The following is a 17,767-nucleotide window of genomic DNA, read 5'->3' as shown; positions in this document are numbered from 1 at the left end:
TAAAAAATGGGCAAAGGGCTGGGATAGACATTTCTCCCAATCATATATACAAATGCCCAATAAGTACATGGAAAGATGATTAACATGACTAGTTACTAGAGAAATGCAAACCCAAAGCACAACGAGATACCACCTCACACCCATTAGGATGGCTGTTACCAAGGAAACAGAAAACTGCAAGTGTTGGCAAGGCCGTGGAGAGATTGGAATGCTCATCCACTGTTGATGGGAATGTAAACTGCCGACAGCTGCTGTGGCAAACAGTGCGGCAGGTGACAAAACTCAGAATTTCCATATGATCCAGCAATTCCATACCCAAAAGAATTAGAAGCAGGGACTCAAACAGATATTTGTACACCCACATTCACAGCAACACCTTTCACAATAGCCAAAAGGCAGGAACAACTCAAGTGTCCATCCACAGATGAACGAATAAACGAAATGCAGTCTATCCACACCCTGAAGTATTATTCAGCCTTAAGAAGGAAGGAAATTCTGACTCTGCTACAACATGGACGACCTTGAGGACTTTACACTGGCAAAAATAAGGGAGGTCACAAAAGGAGAAATACAATTTGTATTTGTAGAGAAAGAAAATTCACCGAGACAGAAAAAGAGAAAAAGAGGAAGTGGGAACAGGGAGCTGGTGTTTACTAGGTGTGGGTTCTAGCTGGGGAAGATGAAAGCGCTCTGGAGGTGGGTGGGGATTACTCTTGCCCAATATGAATGTATCAAATGCCACAGAACTGTCCACTTAAAAGTTGCTGACATAAATAGGAACTCCGTCAGTTAAGCATCCAACTCTTGGTTTTGGCTCAGGTCATGATCTCACAGTTCAGGATTTCAAGCCCTGTGTCAGGCTCTGAGTGGACACCACAGAGTCTGCTAGGGATTCTATCTCTCTCTCTCTCTCTCAAAATAAGTAAATGAACTTAAAAAAAATGGTCAACATAAATTTTTTTTCTATTTATTTTCTATTTTGGGTATTTTACATACACACACAAAGAGCAGCTGCAACTTTACCAAATCCGTATCTATTTTTTTATTTCAAGATCACAAAATGAACAATATTGTGTATTCAAATTATGTGCTTCCTCTGACATGATTTAAAACATAAATTTAAGAATATACTTATGTACCTTGGTCAAAACAGAATAAAGAGAAAACAGAAGTATTGTTGAATTTAGTAGTCAGGATATTAACTCCAAGTGAATCAGATTTATAAACACATATATGAAAACTCTTCCCCTAGTCCTTTACCTACATGCATTGGCATTAAAATGTTCAGGAAGTAGGGAACCAGGGTGGCTCAGTTGGTTAAGTGTCTGACTTCAGCTCAGGTCATGATCTCACAGTTCACAAGTTTGAGCTCTGTGTCGGGCTCTGTGCTGACAGCTCAGAGCCTGGAGCCTGTCTCAGATTCTGTCTCCCTTTCTCTCTGCTACTCTGTCTTTGCTCTTTCTCTCAAAGGTAAGTTAACATTAAAAATATTTTTTTTTAATGTTCAGTAAATAGTAGGGAAATATCACATTGAACAACCAGTGACAACCTCACAACAGGTTGCCAAACTGTTTGGAAAAATGTGGCAACTGACACCCAATTATTTGTTTAAAAAAAAAAGCCATCTATGTTAATTAATTATTTTTCATATTCCTGCAAAAGGTTTTCTGATCCCAAAGATTTTCCTGAAATTACCTTAAACATTTCGAGAAGCACTTCCTTGCTGACTTCCAGTCTTTCAAAGGGTTGCTTTTCTTTCATGATAATCTTACATATGTTCTCCAGGGCCGGCAGTTCTGTGCCAGACACTGCTCTAAAAAGAAGAGCAAGTAAGAGTCAACACAGATTTCTCGGACATCACGCATGTGTGTCCCTTTTTGTGGACGCTCGTCACTAACTGAGGAATTCCGTGCTTTACTGTTTCCAGGCTTCAGAAAGTCATATGTTCATATGCAAGGCCGATCAATAATCTTATTTCTCAAAGAGGAAAACTGAGGCACCAACAGATGAGGCTATTTGCTTGCAATTCTTCTCTGTGATGAGGTGTGCAATTTGAAAAACCCAGTTAAAATACTTTCTGGTTAGAGTGCAAGCTCCTTTGAGGCCTGTTCTCACGTGCAGTCTACCTTACACATCACATACCTACATTTTTTGTTCAAAAGAGCTATAGCAGGGGCCCCTGGGTGGCTCGGTTGGTGAAGCGTCCAGCTCCTGGTTTTGGCTCAGGTCATGATCTCATGGTTTGTGGGTTCAAACCCCATGTCAGGCTCTGCACTGACAGGGTGGGGCCTGCTTGGGTTCTCTTTCTCTTCCTCTCTGTCTGCCCCTCCCCTGCTCACTCTCTCTCTCTCTCTCTCTCTCAAAATAAATAAACTTTAAAAAACAAACAAAAACAAAAAAAAACCCAAAAAGTGCTCAGACATCCCGGCCCTCGCTGACAGTTGAATCTGAAAGATCTGAAGCGTGAACTGCGGAGGCCAGTCAGGCCCTCACAGGGAACGGGCCTCTGCGAGCAGTCAGCTGACCTCTTCCCGCCACTCCCTGACCCTCCCTCATTCTCCTCCACCCATAGGGGCTTCCTTGCCTTTCCTCAGACAAGCCAGGCATAGGCCACACCAGGGAGTCCCAGAGGCCTAGAAAGTGTCGCTCCAAATGTCCCAGAATACACCCCCACACACAGTAGCCTCAGCACTTCCTCCCTTCCTCCATGCTGGTCCCTGCTTCAACATCACTTCGCCCTTTCCGGAGCACTGTCATGGACACACCTCCCGCCCCTGGTTTATTTTCCTCCACAGCGCTCATCACCGCCTGACGGCAGAGGACTGTCTGGTTTCTGTGTGGGCTGGCCAGACTGTTAGCGCCACGGGGACGGACTGAGCTGCTCACCGGTGAATCACCCGCACCGAGCACAGGGCACATAAGAGGCAGTCAAAAACTCTTGGTGAATGACTCCCTGGGTGGTGGTAACAGCAGATTAAGACGGACAAGCCTCTACGTGGGAGCTACAGAGTACTGGACGCTCAGTGAGGGAGACCATTTAAGCAGAGTGTGGGGGTGGGGACAGGGAAGGACAGAGTGTACCACAGTCATCCAGCAAGAGATGCCACGGGTGTAAACTGAGGTGGAAGAACAGAGGAAGAAGGGAGGAAGGGAGGACCGTCCAGGAAGCCCCGGACGGAGTGACTGGACAGTGTGGGGTGACAGTAAGGAACAGGAATCGGAGGGGCCCTCCCGTTTCAGTTTTAGCAGCGGGCCCTTAAGGACTATGCGGGATACAGGCAAGGAGGTGGGCTGGGGCTGGACACAGAACTCTTGCACGTGAGGCCTCTGGGCAGCACTCTGCCTGCCGTTCACCGGTGTGAGATGTCTGGCTGAGGCAGGCGGCGCCCTGGGTTATCACGGAGCAGAACTGAACCGACTGCTCTCTAAGGATCCAGTCTGTGATTCTGCTCCTCCTTCACTACTATGATGTAGCAAGTCCCGGGTTAGATGAATAATGTATCACTTCCTTCTGGGGAAAAGAAAGTTGGAGAAGTTGCTCTGGAATCTTTTTTTTTTTTTTTTTTGGTCATTATTTTTGAGAGAGAGAGAGACAGAGTGTGAGGTGGGGAGGGGCAGAGAGAGAGGGAGACACAGAATCGGAAGCAGGCTTCAGGCTCTGAGCTGTCAGCGCAGAGCCCGACGCGGGGCTCAAACCGACAGACTGTGAGATCATGACCTGAGCTGAAGCCAGATGCTTAACCAACTGAGCCACCCAGGTGCCCCTGGAATCTTAACTCATAAAAAAAGAATTTTCAAACATAGCCAATCTATAGTCACACTATATAACATACACATTCAGTAAAATAATATGGACTGGTCATAAAACAGTGGACCATAAACACACGTCTCCGGAAGCAAATATTCAGTGGTGTTACCTGTCTTCGATGAACATGTCATAATAAAACCCGTTTTCAATGGGCGGACCGTAGCACAAGTGGCCTCCGTAGTAAAGCTCCATGGCCTCCCCAAGAATGTGAGCGCTGGAGTGCCAGTACACCTGCAGGGCGTGAAACACATCACAACCATGTCGTGGAAAACTGTTAGTCAAGTAGCATAAGTAAGCAAGTGGACACACTTTAAGGAGATACACATCAAGACACAGAGCAACACTGGGGCGCCTGGGTGGCTCAGTCAGTTAAGTGTCCACCCTCAGCTCAGGTCATGATCTCATGGTTCATGAGTTTGAGCCCCGCATCAGGCTCAGAGCCTGGAGCCTGCTTTGGATTCTGTGTCTCCCTCCCTCTCTCTCTCTGTCCCTCCCCCACCTGCACTCTGTCCCTCTCTGTCTCTCTCAAAAATAAATAAACATAAAAAAAAGACATAGAGCAATATCAGTTTGAAAAGGAAATCTTTGATGACCACTTAGAAGAGAACACTTTCTGAGTGCTTTGCAATTACACCAGAGCCACATGCTCGGTTCCAGTGTGAAACTGCTGTTCCGAGCTGCTCCTAATCCATTTCCTTCTGTGCATCTAAACTTGAGGAGAAGATGTGACAGCCTCAATCATGAGGCTCAGATGCAGCAGCACACAAGCCCCATTCAGCCCAGAGCAGAGGGAAGCCAGGAGTGACAGGCACTGGTCTCTTTCCTTTCTCTCCAGGGGCAGCCTCAAGGCTGAACACAGAGGGCCAAAGTAGTTTGTGTCTCCACAGCAGTCTCCACGTGCTTTTGACAGAATGGCACTTGGTGGGGAGAAAAATGTAGCCTGGAAATGCCTGCTGGCTCTGTGAGAACCCTGGGCAGTGGTCCACACACGAGTTAATTTACCACAGTCCAAGGGCCGGTCCTAAGGTCTAAAGTCCAGAAAGTTTTTTTTATCTTGAATCTGGTTTTGAATTCCCAAGGAATCAAAGGTTAATGAATAAACTACAACTAACTGAAATCACCAGACACATGTAGGTGCCAAAGAAGCAAGATAGTGGAGTCCCCTGGCACCCCTTTCTCTCGCTTATTAAATAGGAAACATGAACTAAGTTAAAGGACAAACTAAGGACAAATGAACTAAGTCAAAGCAGAGGGAGTCCTCTGACTGAGCAGGCTATATGCAACCCCAGCCCACTGCCTTAGGCAGGGACATGATCCACAAACGCCCCCAGAGGCTCGGTCCTTGGCACAGCCCTTAGCGTTGGATGACGCCAGGAGGGCAGGCTAACTGCCAACATGAACCCAAGTGTCTTCTTTGGTGCACTGTCCACACCTAGATGTTCGCTGAGCCAACACCGTTTTGGGTGCGGAGGACACCACAGTGAAAGGAACGAGTCACTGGCCGCATGCAGTTGACAGCGCAGTGTGGGGGACAGGCAGAGACAAACCAGGAAGTGCACAATCATGAGAGGAGAAGAGGGTGTAAAGGGAGATGAACAGGGCACCACAATGATGAGTAATAGCAAAGGCTCTGCGTCCACAGGGGTCAGGAAGGCCTGTGCGGCTAACACGTAAGGGAGAAAGTACTAGAGCAAAGTTGCAGCGGTAAGAAAGGACCAGTAACGCTGCAGGCTTTCTGGGGGAACCTGGGTTTTATTCCAAATGCAATGAGATGCACTGAAGGGTTTTAGGCAGAAAAGAAATTATTAAATTTACATTTTAAAACAGCATTTGGTAGCAGGATGGGAATGGATTTCAGGGCAATAGAACGGCAGGCGGGCAGTTTCTTGGGCAGTGCTGTATAACACCATTGTCAAATCTCAGGTGACAGCAGCGATGGAGAGGAGTGGGAAGATTCTAGACGCCTCAGGAAGGTAATGGCTTACCAATTAATTCGACACTTGGAATTGAGGCAACAGGCAGTAATCACAAACAACCTCTGAGCGTCGAGGCTGAGTAACTGGGTACGTGGTGGAGTTGTGCCCTGGGACGGGCAGGCCGGGAAGGAGTAAGTTCTGGGACTAGAACTGCACCACGGACACACTACAGATTCCTTCCTGTTCACTGTGGGGATGGCGATATCACACGGGCAGTAGGGCACACGAGACGGAGGCAGGTCCAGCTACAGACGGAAGGACTGACAGCGGACAGTCAGCAGACAGGACAGCTTAGACGAGAAGCATAAAGACAGAGGATGCTAAGACTGAGCACCGAGGAATTCTTCACTCTGGAGGAAGATGAAGACGAAAACGCCAGCAAAGAAGACTGAGAAAGATCCACTGGCGGGAATAAAGCCAGAAAAACACTGGTGCCATAATGACTAGCTAACCGTCGTTACCGCTGAGATAATAAATACACGGGATGGGGTGGGGGCAGCAGCCACTGAAGCTGGGGATGAAGCGGACTCGCCCCACGAGGTCCTGGAAGAGATCACACAAGGGGACTACACGCACAAAGCTAGCGGCTTGAGTTCTTACAGAAATCGGCTTGTTTTGTTCACGCCTCTAAACAAAGTGCCTTATGTTTTCTTGAGCGTGAGATCACAGAGGCCTATCACTGATTTCCCCTGGGGTTTCACCAAGGCTTGAAGTGGAATATATACCTACGTATATTCTTCTACCGGACATTAGGCTTACAGAAGGAAACATCATGGGATATATTTTAAACTTGCAAGCTGTATCATTTTATAAACTTCCCCGTGCTTCTGCTGTGCATGTGTGTCAGCTTTATGTGAACATTCTTCCTGTCCTTTTCTATATGAATGTATCTAAAAGGTGGAGAGTATTTCTTCTGTATGTTACATTTCGCACTAATACTCTTATAAATTAAATCACCATTTAAAATAGAAAGGAGTCTTGAAATTTTCATAAAGCAAAAAAAGATGCTTTAAAAATCAGTATCATTTTTAAGTTCATTTATTTATTTATTTTGAGAGAGGGAGTGTGTGTATATGGGTGTGTGTGTGAGCAGGAGAAGGGCAGAAAGAGAGGGAGTGAGCATCCCAAGCAGGCTCTGCACTGTCAGCATGGAGCCCAACGCGGGGCTCGATCTCACAAAGCCTGAGAACATAACCTGAGGCGAAACCAAGAATTGGACACTTAGCTGACTAAGCTACCCAGGTGCCCCAATTTATGATTATTTTAGATCTGAGTTTTCAAAATTTGTTTTTCTGTAGGGTTTCCTTTTCATAGATATGTATTAAATATTCATAAGTTAGTTTATGTTCAATATCTTAGTATGTTCAGAGTAACAGGAAAATAAACTCCAGGAACAACAACAACACAGTCTTTGTTACTAAATTACATTCAAAGAAGCATCAGGAGCTTGGAAAAGTTACTTAACCATTTTGATTCTGGTTGTTTCATCTGTAAAACAGGGATTAAAACAGTACCTGTGTGCCAGCGGAATTCGGGATCAAGGAGATAATGTGCATGAAGGGGCCACAGCCCGTGCCTGGGCCTGGTAAATGTTTATTACTATGATCATTTTCATCGACAACCACACATATAATCTGATGTCAGACACCATATTACGAGCATGGCAAGCAGAGAACACTGGCTAGGCACTCTAGAAAGATTTCCCGTGATAAAGAATGTTTTCTTTTTCATGATGTCACTGAATGCAAGGAGGAGAGGACCCAAAGACACTGACACCTCCATGGAACGTTCAGTTTGCTAGTTTCCCCAGCCTCCGGACACCTCGATACCTGACAGACTGAAAAGGTCCAATGGCTATCTATTAAAAAAGAGTCATAGGAGTGACGCCTGCAGCCCAACCAGGAGCCAGGCCGTGTGGACAAGCGCAAGGCTTTCAGGCAGGATCTGGGCCTTTAGTTGAGGATTGAAACTAACTGTGGGGCGCCTGGGTGGCTCACTTGGGTAAGCGTCTGACTTGGGCTCAGGTTTACGAGTTCGGGCCCCATGTCAGGCTCTGCACTGACAGCTCGGAGCCTGGAGCCTGTATTGGATTCTGTGTCTCCTTCTCTCTCTGTGCCTCCCGCACTCATGCTCTGTCTCTCTCTGTCAAAAATAAACAAAAAACATTAAATAAAAGAAAAATACTAACTGCCCCACCAACTATCATGGCTGATCTTGGTTTCTGGCACCTATTTGGCTTTTGCCAGAAATTGACATTATCTGAAAACCTCTCCTTGGTTATTTTCTTGTTTATTACCTCCTCCCACTAGAGGTGAACTCTTGGAAGCAGGAGTCTCTGTGCTCCATCCATGCAGCCCTGCAGGGTCTGGCATGTGTATCCAGCACAGTAGATGCTGGTCAGGAGACTGAGGGAACATATACAATTGTAAAGTCTAGGGATGACATCTGGGATGAAGTTAGGTGACAGTTGTTAACAGCTGGTGAGAAAAACTAAATAATACATATATGCTTGGTGTTTCTCCTAAGAATTGCTCTTTCTGAATCACTTTCAATGTGATTTTATTAATATTGTGTTGCTTAGCTATTTAATTGTTATGCTTTGCATATTTTAAACAGAAAAGTAATTATAATAGGGTTCTTATAAGTTTGGAATAAATCAAGAAATCAAGAATCATATTAATAGAACATAAGCCAACCTCACGTTAGGTCTTTGGCAATGATGGACGCTGACTGAAGAGAAATTGCAAAGTTAAGGTATATCAGAGACCTACATGAAAATGTGGTATCTACTTTATAGAATATTACATTAATAAGTATTTATAGGATATCTAAGGGGTGCCTGGGTGGCTCAGTCAGTTAAGTGTCCATCTGACTTTGGCTCAGGTCATGATCTCATGGTTCATGAGTTTGAACCCCAGATAGACCTTTCTACCGTCAGCACAGAGTCCGCTTTGTCCTCCTCTCTCTCTTCCCCACTGACTCTCTTGCTCTCTCAAAATAAATAAACTTTAGAAAATAAATAGGGGCGCCTGGGTGGCTCAGTCAGTTAAGCGTCTGACCTCAGCTCAGGTCATGATCTCACAGTTCGTGGGTTCAAGCCCTGCATCAGGCTCTGTGGTACTGAATGTCTGCTCAGAGCCTGGAGCCTTCGGATTCTGTGTCTTTTTTTCTCTCTGCCCCTCCTGCACTCACACTCTGTCTCACTCTGTCTCTCAAAAATAAATAAATGTAAAAAATTTTTTTAATAAATAAAAAACAAAAGATATCTAAGCTTTGATCATTTTTCCTAATTCTCCTACACGTTATATTATAAAGTAGACCCATTTCTAAGAATCTACTAAAAATTCATGTCAAATGTACACTGATTTCATAATTAAAGCATTATAGCATAAGGACACAACTATTTTCAGAAATTATAAATAGGGGCTACTTTAAATGCTGATATATACTTCTATGTATTCATTCCACAAAAACGCACTAAATACTTACTAAACAACAGTACACAAATTTTAAGTTCTAGGTTACAAAACTCATTATTCTTGACTTCAATATGTGTCTTTGTACATAACATAGTTCACAATACCCCAAATTTAGTTGATTGGTTTTTAAATACTTACAGCTTGGGCTTCCTCATTATCAAACTTAAGGAGTTCTAGAGTGGAGTCTCCTTCCAAAGGCCGGTCCAAGTCCCATAATTCACCATTGACTTTGGCTACCACTGTGCTTTCAGCCAGCTCCTGACTGGTAAAAGCAGAGGCACTTGGGAGTTAATCTTATCACCTGCTGCAATGATTCGTTAAAACAAAGGATTAAAATAATTTCAGGGCTGTCTTTTTTTTTTGTAAGTGAATAGAAAGTACAAATGTAAACTAAAAGAAGAGGTTTTTCAAATTTTGTAACATTTATTTTAAATACCAAAGTAGTACACATTCACTGTAAAAAAAAATTGGAAAATATAGAAAACATAAAGAAAAACAAAAATCACATCTAAATCTCACCACCCTGAAATATATAATTCTAACATTTTGGTACATGTCTTTCTAGTCTTTTTCTACATCCAACCCTCCTCCTCCTCCTCCTCCTCCTCCTCCTCTCTCTCTCTCTCTCTCTCTCTCACACACACACACACACACTTACTGTTTTTTGAAAATTACTGACAAAAATAACACATTAAGAAAGCTGGAAAGCACTGAAAAGCAAAGAAAAAATTGCACTCTCAATCCCACCACCCAGAAATTACTGTTAACATTTTTCTGTATGCCCTTCCACGTTTTTTGTATAAATATATACACCAATATAAAAATCACAACAGTACCATTCTGTATATGTTACTTGGTAATGTATTTTTTAAACTTAGCAAGTCACACGTTTTCCCGCATGATGGACAGACTGAAAAACCAGGCTGGTGGACAGCGGCAGCAGAATCCAGAGCTGATTAATGGACCTCTATGGCTGGGCATTTTGTTTATTTCTCTGTGAGAACGCTTTGTTTCACTTTGGCAATGACAAATTATACAGGAGTGAACATTCTTGAACACACATCTTAGCTCCCAATTATTTTTTTCATCAAATAAAACTGCTGGGCCAAGGGAAATGCACTTTAACGACCTTGCTGGAACATACTGCCAAATTTTCCTCCCAGGAAAGGCGCAAGAATACCTTTTCTCTGTGCCCTCACAATGTCAGGTACAATTAAACTGTATCATCTTTACAACATAATGTTTTAACTTGCTTTTCTGTGAGCAACCTGAGCAGCGGTTCAGCGCTGTGGTTTAAGAGCACCCGCTCTAGGGTCAGACCAGCCTGGACTTGAAACTGGACAATTTACTATAAGCTTCAGTTTCTCATATGTAAAATGGGGATTCATACAACCTTCCTCAGACGTTTACTCTAAGGATGAAATAAGGCATACTCATAATACAAACTGATAAAACGTTAGATGTTGTTATTAAGGAAGTAGGATTTTATTTCATTTTTACTGGCTGTGATGGGCTGCTAGGGATTCATCAAATCCATTCTCTCCTTCTGATACATTAGTTTCCCAGGCTCTCCTGCAGCCAGATGTGGCTGTGTGACCAAGTTTGGAAGCCATGGGTACAAACGGAAGTGGTTGGTAGCACTTCCGGATCTCAGCCTTAGTACGAAGCGCTCCTCCACCTCTCCCCACCTTCTGCTGACCCTGGCACACCTGTGGGGTTCCCCGGGCCCATGCACACAAGAGCAATGCCGTACATACAGATGGTTCAGCACCCAAACGGAGGGAATGCTGGTCCCCAAATGATTTCTGGAGAAGCGCTGCCTGACCTGCCCCCGCACCTGCAGGTTGCTACCTGCCTACCCGAGAGAGACTTGGATCATAGTTAAGCCACTGAACCTGCTGTAGGAGCTTAGCCTCTATCTTAACCAACACAAAAAGGTAAAGGGGCACCTGAGTGGCTCAGTCGGTTAAGTGTCCGACTTTGGCTCAGGACATGATCTCGTAATTCGTGAGGTCAAGCCCCTCCTCAGATTCGCTGCTGTCAGCGCAGAGCCCAGTACAGAAACTGCCCCTGCACCCCGCCCCCCGCCTTGCTCCCCTTGTGCTCACTCTGTCTCTCTCAAAATAAATAAGCTTAAAAAACGTCTTCCAAGTTTAATTTTTTTAAAAAAAGGGCATGTAAGTAACAAAAACAAAGCATGTGGCACTGGCTTAGCAGATGGGCAGCGAGATTATGGAAAGCCAATACCCCTTGTCATGGTATAATCTGTATTTGAAAAATATAAAATATTGATAGATATTTGATAAGATATTTGATAAAACCTGCAGGCACACTCATGTGCTTACAATGCCTGGAGCATATAAAGAAGCAGTTACAAAAAGGCTTCTAGAAGGTTGGTAAACACTGGGTAGCTACTGCAGCTTTTATAAACACCACCACTCAGTGAGGATCGTCCGGTTCATAGGCAGAGATGGAAGGAACAGGACTTTGCAAAGAATATCTCTGCCTGTGGCCTGTAATCCAAACTGACTCGGAGTCCAGAAATGGGAGGCTGTGCAAGACTGCAGACAGTCTTTTGTCCCAAACAGCAGGAGGGACAGGCACTTAAAACCCCTCTCAAAAGCCACACAAGACAGACAAGAGGGGCCAGGCCAACCCCACAGATTAAAGACTGCTGCCCTCCCAAAGCCCATTGTTTCATAGAACCTCAGTCCATTAAATTGAGGGAGAGAGGAAAGAGCCAAGCACAAAAGCCAAGGAACAAAAGTGTGAGAAATTTCCATCTAGAAGAATTCCTTCAACAAGATTACTTCTCGTGGAACTGACTAGAAGCAAACCGACCAGAAGCTCACCAGGCTGGAGACAACTGTGCTGCCCAGTGATGAGCCCAGCTTACAAACACCTGTGACCGTTGGCACCTTAGAGGAGTTCTGTGCCCCCAAGTGTGGCTAATGAGGATCAGGGACGACTAGGACCTTCCCACAGAGCAAAATCTGGGCCCTTGGACCAAGGACAGTGGACAAGCAAGCTGCTCACAGAAAACAAAGGGTGGCTGGGTGGGCTGATCCGGGCACTGCCTGCTGGCAGGCTGTGGGGCCTCAGTCACTGCCAGCAGGACCTTATGCCTTCTTTGCAGTACTGTGTTGTTCCTTCTTTCTTCCAAACACGCTTCCCTTGTGCTGGCCTCCTGTGTACCCCACCACTGCATATACATCTGGCAGCTTATCTGTTGCCAGAGCGTAAGGAGCCAGCCCGACAGGGCGTCTGCACATCACTGCATATCCCTCGCTTCCAGCCGATGGGACCCAGAGCTGTCTCACTCACTTGGAAAGGGACTGAGCATGTGGGATGATGAAAAGCAGGTCCCACAGATCTCTGGATGTCAGAGGGGCACACTGTGGTCCCCTAAACCATGCTTCCTCTCTTCCGTGGTGAGAAGGCTTTCGCTGGACATGTACCTGGCCAGCAGGACCTAGATTTCCATTCTCTCTTACAGCCAGGGGTGGCCATGTGACTAAATGTCGGCCAAGAGGATGTAAGTGGAAATGACAGTGTGTCATTTGAGGGGTCTAGGCCTCAAAGCCTCACTGTCCTTCAGCTGCTGTTCCCCCGGCCTGCAGGAGAGTCCGTGAACTGAGCTTCCACCCCTCCCCATGGACAAACCCTACCTACGCGATGGCAAACAACAAGACAGAAGGAACCCAGGTCCACCAATGACTGCATGGCCCAGAGACGGCCTCCACCAGCTTAGGCTGGTCACCTCTGGACTGTCACGTGAGAGACTGTGATGTCTACCTCATTTGAGCCACGGTCTTCAGGGGTCTCTTGCTTCTGCAGTTTAGCCTAACTCAGGGGTTCTCAAACTTAGACTTGCATCAGAAATTCCTGGAGGGGCTCATAAACACGCAGATTGCTAGTTAATACAAAGAGGCGTGGAGCAGGGCCCCAGGAATTGGCTCTTCTACGTTCCCAGATGGTGCTAGTGCTGTTGATTTGGGGACCACATTCTGAAAAGAATTCTTTCATCAACTACTATGAACTGTCCTTTGCCCGTATTTTCCATGGGGTATTTTCTTAGGATAAATGGCAAAGTATAGAATCACTATACTTTAGGGTCCAAGGGTTAGGGTTTGCACGTTTTTAAAGGCTTTAAAAGTCTAAGAGACTGGACCTATTTGTCCGCCCCACACCAGAGCCACTTCCCCAAGACTGTATCAGTATTAACTGTTATTCGTCAATCTTTGACATCAGCAACACAAAATAATTTTCGTTTACATTTCTCAAGCAATCTATTCCTCTGTTGAAGTTTTCATTTTTTTCCTATTAATGTGAAAGCCACTTTGAGAGCAATCATTTGTTTTATACGGTACATTTTTTCCACACCTGTCATTTCCTGTTTTATGTGTCATTTGTCCACATAGCCTTTTTTCTTGTTTTATTTTTTGTGCAGTTTGAATCTGTCCATCTTTTCCTTAATGATTTTCACTTTACATGTTATGCTTAGAAAGGCATACATTTGCCCAGAGGAGAAACAATCATCTATGCAATCAACTCTCAGTTAAACAAGACAACAAACAGGCAGTATAATTTAATAAAGCTATTAATTTCTCACTTACTTTACATCCAGCCACCTCACTGAACCCTACTTATTCAGATAGTTTTTCAGTTAATACTAATATTTATTCACTTAGAGCTTCCTCCTTATTAATCTGTTCTTTTTTCTAACTGTCTGAGTTGAACTCATAGTCTGCTTTTTTTATTCTTATCAGAAAAACTTTCAACACTACAAATCTGTTTCTGATCACTACTTTGACTACATTCCACAGGTTTCTGTTATGTATTTTCCTCATTAGAAGTCTTTTCTAAAATTCTGTGCTTGTTTTTATTTTGCTTTACGGAAGTCATTTTGAAGAACTGTTTTAATTTTTTTTTTTAATTTTCAAGTTTTACTTTGTCTTGTCATTTAATGTTTACTGAGTTCATAATGGATTTCATTTTACTCACAGAATGTGAACTGTATGTTTCTGCATTTTATTAAGGTTCTGAGGAGCCAAAAACATGACCATAGGTGCTGAGAGATCTCTGTTTATAGACCGAAGAGACTGGTGAGCGGCCATTAAGTCTACCTCAGAGTGTTATTTTTCAGACACATATGATCTGTCTGAAACTGAGAAAGGCAGGCTAAATGTCTACCACTCCTGAGTGTCTGTAATTTGCTATTTATGATTTGATGCTACATTATTTAACTCATAAATATTTGTGACAAATAGTTATTATGGATTATACTGTCTGTTTTGGAAATAAGCCCCAGTATCCCATTTGACGATTTTGACCCTCAAATTCCGAGGTCTGATAGTAATATTATGATCACTACTTTCTTCTTACCAGGTTTGCTTGATGCAAGCTTTGCTCAGCCTTTTAGTTTGGAATAACTTTACTTTTGGGCACTCCTGCAACCCCTCTATCCTGGAACTTGATTGCAGGGGTTGTAAACTGGTACGCTGTGTAAATGAGTATTATTAGGAGTACAACGAACAACATCTTCTATAATCAAAAAACTTTGTTTCCCAAGTTTGAACTGGTTTCTTCAGTGTATAACTTCTCAGTCTCCAATATGCTAACATGCAAACTGACTCTCCGTGAAGAAACAAAAACTTATTTTGCCTCAAAGCCCATTTTTCCCCAGCACATCTACTCACCTCTCCTGGAAAATATTGGAGCAGGTTGGGAGGGGACTTCAGAGTATAGGATGGAAAAACCATACAACCTTCACCATAATTTTCAAAGGAAACCTGAGGACTTCAATTGTTGAAAAAGCTTGCTTTTTATATAGCAAAAATTTATTTACATGGCAGTTTTGAGCTATAGCTTCCACAGAATTCTATTTAATGCTAGAAGTTAACATTGGTCAAAATAACATAACTTCACCAATGTTCCTAATTTCTAGGAAAGTCAAAGTACTTATTCCAGGGTTGATGAATACATCTTCAATCTATGATAAGACATTCTGTACATTTCTGGAGACACTTTAACTTTCAGAGTATTTTTCATATGCAGCATTTCACTTAATTTTTACAACCTCATTAGGTAAATGGGAAATGTATCATTTCCACAGACGATACAAAGAAACAGACTTAGAAAGCTTTAAGGATCTGCCCAACTTGGTTCAAAGAACCACCCATGGTTACTGGTGAGACAGTGTCAAGTCCAGCAAAAGATCTGTAAAACTCATGGAAATATCTTGATGATGAATGTCCATGTAATGGGACCTATCAGGGATTATATGTTTTTCTCTATTACATATTTTTATTAGAACTTTAAAATGTGGGCATTTTAAAGAGGAAGGGATTTTATTCTGATATTCAATTACTTATTTAAATGCTCTCTTTAGAAGCCAGAGGGAAATAACTAATGACATTTAATTTATTCAACTGAGTGGGGCGCCTGGGTGGCTCATTTGGTTGAGTGTTTGACTTCAGCTCAGGTCATGATCTTGTGGTTCATGAGTTCAGGCCCCACATCTAGCTCTGTGTTGACAGCTCAGAGCCTGGAGTCTGCTTAGATTTCTGTGTCTCCCTCCCTCTCTGCCCCTCACCCGCGCTTGCTCATGCTCACTCTCTCTCAAAAATAAATAAATATTAGTTTATTCAACTGAGTAAGAAAAAAATACTTTTCACAGTTCCTGAGAACACACTGCCACCAAGCGCTGGTACAACAATGAATAAAGAATATCTTCTCCAAATTATGATTTACCTAATTTCAGCGGCCACCTGGTAAGGTGTTGTTTTCCAAACTTCCCCTTCCACTGTTTTCCCATCCGCCATTCTCACTGTGATCACATTGCTGGTATTCCCCTTTTGGTCATTAATGGCAAATAAGAACTGATGGTCTCTCTTCAATACTTCAAAAAGCTTCAACCTTTCCTTAACGAAATTCGGTTGATTTCTCACCTGAAAGTCACCAGAATAAAGAAAATTAACATACACAGCCCACTTTTTTCTAACTGCTCAGCCTCCAGGAAGTCTCACCCCTACTCTGCACACCACAGGTCATTTCCAAGTCTCCTTCCGGTCACGTCTTACCTCCACTGTAGCTCTCGGGGTCCAGAGTCCACCTCTTCTGACTAGCACATCGCTCTACACTACGTGTTTAACACCCACGTGCCCCAGCCCCCACTTCAGCACCTTACACACCACACTCCTTTGTTCTCTAGCTGTTTTTCCTGTGTGTCTGATCTCAACCAGCCTGATCCCTCTGAGGCCAGACAGTCCTCCTTAGCTCCTGCCAAGTATTTATGCTGGAAACATACTCTGGTTGTTTTAATGATTTATAGTAGTTAATTTCTTCAACACAAAAGATACACTGTATCTCGACTTAGACAAAAGAGCACTTAAATACTGCTGACTGTCTAGCTCATCTCAAAGTTAAGACAACTTGTATCTAAGGCTTGCAAGGTTTTAAATATACTGCTGTGGCCCAGATTAGCAATTATGTTTTAATTAATGATCTGGGCAATTAATTCTATAAGCGTATTTAAATGACAAGTCTTTTGTAACATTATTTCCATAACAACAGCTTACCTCACTCTCTGGCCCACCTTCCTCCTCCTTTGTTTTGGTGCTCTTTTCTTGGCTTTGACTAGAAGGAGGCTGAGAAACAAAGGTAAATTATAAATAACTCAGAGCAATGACAGGAGACAGCAGCACATATGAAACGTGCAGAAGAGAGAGGCACATGCCAGCAATCAGCAAGTGTCCCATGTTGGAGGCTGGGCTGCCCTGACCATCACCTACAATTCTCAACGGGCAAGTCCTTTTTTGGGTTTCCTTCCTTCCTGACTGTGCATTTTCACACACTCTTGCTAAGTACATTTAACATGTTTTGCTCTTCAAAGTTTGTCCCCTGAACTTTAAATAGATAATGTCACTGTAAAATGCCAGACTTTTAAATGCTCTATTTTAGGAAGATGTTAAGAGTGCACCACAGTTACCCTTGGTAAAGAACTCAAGAACGCCCCACAGTCTGAGAAACCTTTCAAAACTTCAGAAAATGTATTAGGTTGCATGAAGATAATTTGTCCTTCAGATGAACCAAAATATTAAAATACTGTTAAATAATAACGTTATATATAGAGATCACAGCAAGAGACAACAACAAAACCATCTGTCGTAAATAGCTCAGGACCAGCCATTCATTAGAGGGAATGGAAGAGGTTTTTGTCAAGAACAGTGAGTTTTAAACACTCCAGCATTCTTTCAAACAAAGGAAAATGCTATTTCTGCTAGTGGAAGAAAATGTGTGTCAGGCAATTTACTGGAAGAACGGAGAAATCACACCATTAAGTCAGTCTGGCGACTGCTGGAAATAACAGGGCTCCAAAGGGTGTCCAGGCTCCTCAGCGGTTCCCAGGCTCTAGCAGGTGCACCGAGCCGAGCTCTGCGAGGGGCGGGCCCTGCAGCGCGCCGCGGCCGCACCCCTTCTGCCGGCGGGACCACCGCTACCCG

General features: G+C 43.7%; 1 protein-coding gene across 1 annotated transcript in view; it reads right to left on the bottom strand.

The window, feature by feature from the left end:
* Window positions 1-17,767, bottom strand: part of TARSL2 (threonyl-tRNA synthetase like 2) — a 58,907-nt gene that overhangs the window by 40,548 nt on the left and 592 nt on the right. Inside the window, exons 2-6 of the mRNA XM_029952505.1 lie at window positions 16,844-16,912; window positions 16,017-16,213; window positions 9,402-9,525; window positions 3,918-4,039; window positions 1,696-1,813 (exon numbers count right to left, since the gene is read on the bottom strand). Coding sequence (XP_029808365.1) covers window positions 1,696-1,813; window positions 3,918-4,039; window positions 9,402-9,525; window positions 16,017-16,213; window positions 16,844-16,912 — 630 coding nt within the window. The remainder of the gene's footprint in view (window positions 1-1,695; window positions 1,814-3,917; window positions 4,040-9,401; window positions 9,526-16,016; window positions 16,214-16,843; window positions 16,913-17,767) is intronic.

The sequence above is a fragment of the Suricata suricatta genome, chromosome 9 (assembly GCF_006229205.1).
Source record: "Suricata suricatta isolate VVHF042 chromosome 9, meerkat_22Aug2017_6uvM2_HiC, whole genome shotgun sequence".
Classification (NCBI taxonomy): Eukaryota; Metazoa; Chordata; class Mammalia; order Carnivora; family Herpestidae; genus Suricata; species Suricata suricatta.
Note: the sequence above shows the minus strand (reverse complement) of the source record. Positions and strands in the feature narration are given on the sequence as shown.